This window comes from Octopus sinensis, unplaced genomic scaffold (genome assembly GCF_006345805.1).
Source record: "Octopus sinensis unplaced genomic scaffold, ASM634580v1 Contig14555, whole genome shotgun sequence".
NCBI lineage: Eukaryota > Metazoa > Mollusca > Cephalopoda > Octopoda > Octopodidae > Octopus > Octopus sinensis.
Window position 1 is genome coordinate 129,860 of NW_021833274.1, and position 9,267 is coordinate 139,126.

Here is a 9,267-nt window from a genome sequence, read left to right on the forward strand (position 1 = left end):
ATTCGGAAAAATTGGTTTGGTTAAAATATAAGCAACGTTTGTTATCACGTGATGGTACTGGCTTATTTCATATTTAGACTCGAATTAAAAAAACTAAGAGATTTGAAAACAAAAAACGTCTAATTAATTCAAACGACAGCAGAATGTATAATTAAACTTATATTTTCATAGAAAAAAAGAAAATCGTCCTCCCGTCAAACCCAAGCCTAAGCCAGACGAAGGCCACCGAATCACCGTGAAACACATGTTGTGCTTATTCTTCAATATTTCAGAAACAAAATATCAACCTCCATGTTCCTGAGCTACAACACTCAGCTTGGTCCTCCCTATCATGTTATTCTCGACACAAACTTTATAAACATATCTATTCGTAACAAATTGGACATTGTTGAGAATCTGATGACATGTCTTACTGCCAAATGTAAGTTCCCGCCATTTATTGATTATAGGCACGGCATATATCACTGATTGTGTGATCGGAGAGTTGGAAAAACTCGGAAAGAAGTTCAGAGTAGCATTAAAGTGTTTTTTGTGTATATTTTGGTAGGATTGTGAAGGAAAGCAATTTTCGTCGATTAAATTGTATTTATAAGGGGACGTATAGCGACGACTGCATTGTCAAACGCATCACCGAGGTTCCCAGTGGGTCGATTTATTTTTAAGCACAAATGCTACATTGTGGCCACTTGTGACCGAGATTTGAAAAGGAGGATCAGGAAAGTACCGGGAGTCCCCATTTTGTATATATCCAATCACAAGTTGACTTTTTTGTAGATTGTAGGTATTATGTCGAACGGATGCCTGATGAGTGTACGTTAAGAAAGTCTTGATTTTGTTTTAAGATGAAGCCGTCCGTATCGGCTTGTGTTTGCTATTGGAATTGGACATATGCCAACCGAACATTGTCGGTGTGGTTCGTTGATCTCAAAAACTGGTTTTGAATAATAAAATAAATAAAATAAAAATTCAATCAAAAAATTGAATAAATTGACTTAATTCTATTGTCACGTTATTTTTAATTAATTAGGTTATTTTAAGGGGGTATTATCCAACACGTGACAACAATTAATTAATTTTTTATTGATTAGGACCTCGAATTAAAAAAATTGTTTTGATTTGCAAAAAAACGTTAATACTTGCATATATTGGCTTTGAAACTTAATGTTTAAAGTTTTTTTATTTAAAAATAGGTTTTAAATGCCCAAATCAAACTTAAATAGAATTATCTATTCGTGCTTGTCTAGTTTGCCGGGGGAGAGCCTAACGCGATCGAGAAAGGGTCAGAGCGTACTGTTGCAAGGAATATTTGCTCAAAATGATTAGAGTTGCAAAACTAATTCTTGCCTTTTTGACGATACAATGACAATTGATTTATTTTACTAGTTAGGAAGACAGGAAAAACTAGTCATTATCGACGACGGGAAATTTTTACAAAGAATGAGGCACCGGAGTGTCTCTACTGAGCAGCATATTTCCCTGATAGACATTTTAGATTTCTGACGTCCACTACAAAAACAACCGCGTCTTCTCCAGGACGGACTGTATTTTGGGGACCCAGGATTCATAAGAGTTATTTAATTTGTCACATGCACAACGCGCCCTACGCCCTGAACGCACATTATTGATTCGCTAATAAATATACCGATTCAAAAGGCCAATTAAAATAAAGGGAAACGTTCCGAATTAATGATTGAACTTTAAATTTTTGAAAAAATGATGTTTTGTATTTGAACCATGTTTGCTTTAAAATAGTAAAATTATTTACAACATTAGCAAATTATAATGTGAATTATTTTTATTTTTGATATTATAAATTGCAACATTAGCAAATTATAATTTACATCAGATTTTTTGGCAAGTTTGTAACAACCTTAACTCTAACCTTAACTTTAACTATAAATGATTTCAAAGTTATTTATAAACATATTCATCATAAAAAAGACACTAAAGAAAACAGACCCTTACCCTAATCCCTGACCCTAAAACTGACGCTAACCCTGACCCTAACCCCTAACCCTGACCCTAATCAACCTGGGCTCGTATTCAACCGGTCACATTTCTTATATAACTTCTTTTGTTTTGGAAAACCAAACGTGGACAATCCATAGTATATAGCGTGCGTAATATTTAATTAAAATTTGATGAAAAAAAAATATTAACAAATTAATAAATATATTATAATATTTTTAAAGTGCCATTTGTGTCATTATATTCAATTATTTCGAAAAAATTTATAAAAATTACAATATGACTAATCTATAATGTGCGCTCAGGGCGTAGTGCGCGTTGTGCATGCGACATAATTTTTCTTTGAGATCGAGACTGTAGGACAACTTAATGGCGTAACGCCTCGTTTTCTGGAGTTTGTTGATTCTACAAACCATCTCATCTGTGTCATACCAGCCCTCAAACCCGTAGGTGAGAATCGGTTGTACACATGTCTTGTATTGGCATCTATTGTAACCCCAAGGTATTGAAAGTTCTGCGAAAGTTTTAAGTCTCCAACTCCAAAGACACGAGCAGTTTTGCTCCTCTGCTTCGACAGCCTACACACTGTGCTTTTGTCACGGGCCAGCGTTAGACCCTTTGCACGAGTCCATTCCATTATCCTTGCAAGGTATGGTTCGAGCCTTCGCCATGACAGATCACTCCGCCTCGAGACATCGGTCACGAGAATGTCGTCCGTGTATACAATGAGATTACTCGATCGACCCGTAGGTAACGGGATGTCAGCAAGAAAAAGATTGAATAACAACGGGCTCAGTATAGAACACTGAGGGACACCTCTTTTGAGATTCACACAGTCCGATAGTCAATTTCCGCACCGTACATAAGATTTCCTCTCGTTGAGATAACTCTTTAGCCATTTGAATGTTTTTTTACCTGCACCAGTTTCCAAAACTTTTTCCAGAAGTCCAAGGTGCCAGACGCAGTCAAAATCCTTAGATAAATCCAAGCAGACAGCTTTCATGCAAGATTTATTGCCTATTGCCCAAGAAAGTTCCCTTTCTAGTTCTTTCAGGCAGTTTCCCGTGGATTTGCCAGGACGAAAACCCTATTGGAAAGCAGATTATTCTTTTTAACATTTAATGAGAGTCTTTCAAAAATTATTTTCTCCATAATCTTCAAAAAAGCGCAGATCAGGCTTATAGGCCTGTAGTTTTCTGCTAGGAGACTTATTTTCCCGGGTTTCGAGATCATACAAACGACTGTGCACTTCCAGGTGGGCGGAAGATAACCAAGGGTAAAACTAGTGTCTAAAAACATAGTCAGAGCCTTGTTTTTCAGCCCTGCTATCGCTTCTTGTGTCTATTTTTCGGTAATAGCCTCGCATAGAGGTCCATTCACAAGATTTAGAGATTCTAGCTTTGAAGTGACTTTCTCAAAGGTCTTTTGTGGAATAATTGATTTAGGTTCGACTTCCTGGGTTTTTCCCAGCAGCCTTCTTAGTTCATCCGGGACAAGATCGGAGGGGATATACTTTCCATCTTGCCCCTTTAATACAATATCGTCGCCTTTTCCTTCCGTGTTGTTCAGGCGCTGATACGCCTTCCAAAACTTCGGATTTCTCTTATCCAGCATTCGCCATTCCTTCCTCCATGATTTTTCTATTTTCTTCTTGCCAATTTCTACTATCATCGTCTTGAGATTGTCGATTTCAATTTTTAACTGATTTCTGACCTTCTTCGTTATAAGCATCGACAGTTTGTTGTCTGTTTGGCGGCAACAAGGTCCCGATGCTCTCAATACTCTCTTTTCCGTAAATTTTTCGAGAAATTCGACAATTGATAACCTTAGATAGGCATCGAGGTCGTCGATATCCTCCATGGTCCGAAGAGGACGGAGCACGGTAGTATTAAGTGCCAAGCGCATAGAGTACTCAAATAGATGCCAATCCACATTCGACAGATTATATCCAATAAACACGTCCTCTTTCAGATTTATTTTCGTCCTTAGTCTCAATGATTGCGGGATGTGATCGCTTCCTACATCCAGCTCGATTGTCGGACGATCACAGAGTGGAGTAATAGACGCCGAGGAGAGAAAAATTCCAAGGCGATCCGGTCTGGAGAGAAAAAGTGGTTTAGCTCTTCGGACGTCCATATCGAAAAATTGAGATTTTGAGACAAACTCTCAAGTACCTCTCCGTCCGTATTGGTTGCTTCACACCCATAGACAATATTTTTTGCGTTCAGATCACCGGCTAGGATAGCTAGATCGCTCTCTTTAAAGAATGTTCTTCTAAAAGCCTTTGAATACATCCCTCCGACAGTAACCCAGCCAACGGCTGTAAGCAGTTCGAACGATATAAGTTCACAGGACTTCAATAATCTTTCCGTTTTTGACTCTCATACTTCCATTATAGAAGACAGAGATTCCTGCTATTGCGTCAGTTTTTCATGGGATATTAAGGGATTTGTAGCCTTCAAATTCAATTTTATTTGATCCCTTCAGCTTCGTCTCGTTGACAATCAATACGTCAGTTTTCGCTGAAGCTAACATAAACCTCAGCTCCGTTACCCGTCTCGTGAGTGAGCGGGCATTTAAAATTGTTAGAATGAGGCATCCTTCCGACATGGGTGGCTGACCTCCCGTGGGAGCGCCACCTTTTTCGGTAAAGAGGGCCTGCTTGCTTTCCGTTTGCTACCCAGCATGCGTAGCAGATGCCGGATCAAGAAACTTCTCAGACCAAGGGGCCTTCATGGTAGACATTTGCCTTGCATCTACACCATTTCCCTTAGTGTGAGTCATTTTCAGTTTCTTCTTTATCGATTGCTTCGCCACCGGACAGCCCAGCTAGTTTGCTTGGTGTTCATGTGATCCGCAGTTGATGCACGGGAGTTTGACGTGTGTTTCAATCGTACATTGGGTGCGATCGTGAGCCTTACCGCACAACAAACATCCCACTGCCTCCTTACAGTATAACGAGATGTGTCCAAATTTTTAACATCGATAGCATTGCCTCTCAGGCTTTTTGTACCAATTTTGAGACCTAGGGTGATCAACGACTGTGCTTCGTTTCTGTCCTGGATAGTAAGCTTGGCGAGAGGCAGATATTTCCTATTATGTCACCGTCCATACCGGTTGGGGCGCCAGATTGGCCACGTTCAAAATTTGTAATAAAAATTACCTTTCTGAGGTTATTTTCTTTTTTCTGTTCATTACTTTTTTGATTTTAATATTTTTTCCGCCGAAATTTTGAAGTTACTGATTTGATTTATTTTAACTCTTTTTAATAAAAAAAAGTATAAAAAATTGTTAAAAATGTTTTAATCTTCTATTTTTATCATTAAAACTCTAAAATACAAACCGTCTTGCGGCTGGATGATTCAATGCGAATATTTTCCCCTATGCGCTTTTCGGCCGCGGACCATTTATAACAATGGCACAATTATTTCATAATTAAGTAAATATGGCACAAGATTCCGCGGATCTCCTTACCTGATTTGGTAAGAGCACATTCTACCATAGCAAATTTTGAAAAGAAATCCAATAAAACAAGAATCTATTATTTAGATTACTAAATCATCCAGGAATAACTATCATTTCGGGTCGAATAGCAAAACCGTGTTGGAAGCACAGCGAGATATACTCGGCACTCCGTAGGGTTACTCATCAAAGATGTTTTGAAGAATCCAACCTATTTCGAGGGTTTTTGACAGGGTTGTTAGATTTAAATCATTTGATTTTAATCAACAATAAAAATCAATGATTTAATCATTTAAAAAAATCAAAAAAATCAAAAAAATCATTTAAATTTTTTTAAATGTCTGGAAGAAAGCGTGATTCTTTGTGGGCTTATTTTGATAAACGTATTATTCCTGGAAAGACCGGAAGCCGTGCCAGATGTCGTAATTGTGGGAAGGACATACAAGGTCTTGTATCTCGGATGAGGCAGCATCATTTATTATGTCGAAGTAATATTGATATCCCTGAAAATATGCCGAGACCTGAAAGCGAATTTCCTCCAAGGATGAAGGACCATTCATTAATCAATTTCGTAACTACGACGACTTCATCTAAGAAAGATTTGATGGATCTGCAACTCGCTAGATACATATTTTCTACAAACACTCCGTTTGCTGCTGTAGAACATCCCGAATTTGTCAAATTCGTCCAAATGCTTCTTCCTGGGTATCGTTTACCCTCTCGTCATCAAATTGGTGGTACATTACTTGATCATGTGTACGACCAAATACATGAAGACTGTCGACAAAGACTCCAGGACAAAACAGTGTCTATGATGTTGGACGGGTGGAGCAACATTCATAATGAACCCGTTATTTGTGTCTCGGTTGTGACATCAGATGGGGAAAATTATCTCATTGACACTGTGGACACTTCTGGATATAGCCACACTGCGGAATATCTTCAATCTGTTGCTTTAGCCTCCGCACAATTGGCTGAACAACGGTTTGGATGTAAAATCGGCAGTCTTGTAACGGATAATGCTGCCAACATGACTAAAATGAGACGGATAATGATGGAAGATGGCAATGAAATAATTACTTATGGTTGCTCGGCACATTATCTCAACCTTCTTGTGAAGGATGTCGAGGTAGCGGACGTTAAAGGAACTATTGTAACAATCAATAAATATTTCCGAAACGTCCATCTTCCAGCTGCATGGTACAAATCTAATGGAGGAAAAAAACTCGTTCTTCCGATTGATGTACGGTGGAACACTTTATCAGACTGTTTTCAATCTTATCTGGATAATTGGTCTATTATTTTGAGAACTTGTGAGGAACACAGAACGGATATTGATACAGAGATTTTTCCAAGGTCCAAAATATTTCCCAAACGACGCGTTGAAGAATATCTGATGCTTATTAAACCAATTGCTGTCGCTTTAGATAAAATTCAGAATGATTCTACCACGATTAGTCATGCTGTAGAAATTTGGAAAGAACTTGAACAGACATATATTGACAATGGATGTACGAATATTTTAGGAAAAGTGAGAATTCGAGCAAAACAAGCATTAACACCTTTCCACTTACTTGCGAATTTGATCGACCCGACATGTAGTGGGAAATCTATTTCAAATGTTGAGATTGACATTGCATTGAGTTATTGTGCTCAAAATTATGAATATGCACTTCCGACTCTGATTAATTTCAGAGCAAAAGCTGATCCATTTAAACAATACATGTTTGCTCCGAATTTATTGAGTAAAGTATCACCTATAGCTTGGTGGGAGTCGAATTCATACCGTTACCTTCACAAGTAATTCACTATGCAAAAAAATTCTTGGAGCAGTTGCTTCGACAGGTGGAATAGAAAGAATCTTTTCAACATTCGGATTTCTACATTCAAATGTACGCAATAGGCTGGGGATCGAAAAAGCAGCCAAACTTGTTTCCATTTACAAGCTTTTAAATAAATAAAAACGATTTCCATTGTTTTTGTTTTTATTTAGTTCGCTTTGAAATATTTTTTATTTATTAACCCGAAGACCACAAAGAAAGAAAGCGTAATGCAAACTAGTTAAGTGATCCCGGTGGACATAAGGAACTACGATAGATCGTTCTGCGTGGCCGTTTTTCAGTGTTTATGTACAAAGAGAGAGGTTCTCTGATAAGCCAGGTGGAAAGGGTCGTTTTGAAATAAAGATCATTTAATTCAAAAAAATCGATTTAAATCAAAAAAATCGTGATTAAATCAAAAAAATCAGATTTTTTTGATTTTTTTGAAAAAAATCATGATTTTTAACAACCCTGGTTTTTGACCCTTTCCCGTCAGATTCTTGTCTCAATCTTATGAGGAGTCAACCCAACTTTGGGCAAAAAAATAAATACATATAGTACATTAAATGCCATATGCAATCAAAACTATAAGATTTAATTGATTAGTTGGTTTCTCATACAGTAAATAAATCACATAATCAGACAGGGATAATAATGTAATCATTGAGAACTATAATTATTATTATTTTAAGCCAAAAACAGAATCACCGTCTTAACCATTAACTAACGTGTTCAGGTGATTCCGACACTTCTCAACAGTCTAGCCATCTTTTCACGATGTTCAGACCGTGACCCACACACTTTCTGTATGTACGGTGAAATGCTTGTGGTCCATCTCCACGATCCCTCCCACTTGCCTCTACAAGAGACTCCAGTGTTCGATGGACAATTTTCATGTCGGTATGGTCCTTCAGTATGTTTATGGATTTTTCTTGGATTTTCTCGATTTTTAATTGGTTCGTTGCCGCCAGGTTACAGCCCCAAGCAGCACATGCTAGCCTATTGTTGGCTCGATATACTGCTTGTAAAGGGTCTCTACCCCTGGCGGACAAGTTCTCCCACAGTTCGAAAGAAAGGCTTTCACAAAATTGATTTTCTTTATACAAGTTGACACGATCGATTCAACATGAGGTGAGAAACAGAGGAAAGTGTCAAACGTTACACCCAATATCTTCTGTGTTTTCTTTTGTGGTATTGGGACTCCATTCAGCGTGACTTCAATAGTTTTCGTCCCCATCTTCCTGTTTTTCGTGAATAGGGTGACTGGTGACTTTTCGGAACATGCATGTAGTCTGTTTTCATATAGCCATCCATATAATTCGTCCAGTATTCTTTGTAGTCTTCCTTCGCGTATTCGACATTTACATCCCTAGATGCGACAACTATGTCATCGGCATAGGAGAGTAGTATGTCATTATTATCCATAGGAACCGGGAGATCATTCAGAAACAAGTTGAAGAGGGTCGGGGATAAAGGGAGAACCCTGGGGTACACCATTGGGCAATAAGCGTGATCTTGAACTCTCGTTCCCGACGCACACTTTCCCCCGACGTCCGCTCAAAAAATTCGCTATCCATAGCTTCATAGGTGTAGAAATATTTGTACCAAATATTTTTTGAATTAGGATCTTCCTTGGGACGGAGTCAAACGCTTTTTGAATGTCGATAGTGCATACAATTGATTTCTCCTGCAATTTCTTCTTTATGTGTCCTTCATTTATGAAATCTGTTAGTGTGGTAAGGAAGGAAGTCGTTGACAATCCTTCCTTGAATCCATGTTGGAATGTAGATTGTGGGAGGAAAGGGCGAATATGTTTTAGGACCAGTTTTTCCAAGATTCTTGACAACACACATATAAGGGATACTGGTCTATAGGATCCGGGGTTGTTCTTCGGTCTTCCAGGTTTTAATATTGGCCGGATTTTTGATAGTTTCCATAAGTTCGGTATTGAGTTCGTGATTAATGACGTGTTATAGATCGTGATTAAAGCATTTATTGAAACAGGGCCCAAGTGTTT

General features: G+C 38.1%; 1 protein-coding gene across 1 annotated transcript; it reads left to right on the plus strand.

The window, feature by feature from the left end:
• Positions 1-5,767: 5,767 nt before the first annotated feature.
• On the plus strand, positions 5,768-7,234 carry LOC115230143. The gene has a single exon (XM_029800356.1). It carries the CDS (start codon positions 5,768-5,770, stop codon positions 7,232-7,234), a length of 1,467 nt encoding a protein of 488 aa, XP_029656216.1.
• The last annotated feature ends 2,033 nt before the right edge of the window (positions 7,235-9,267 follow it).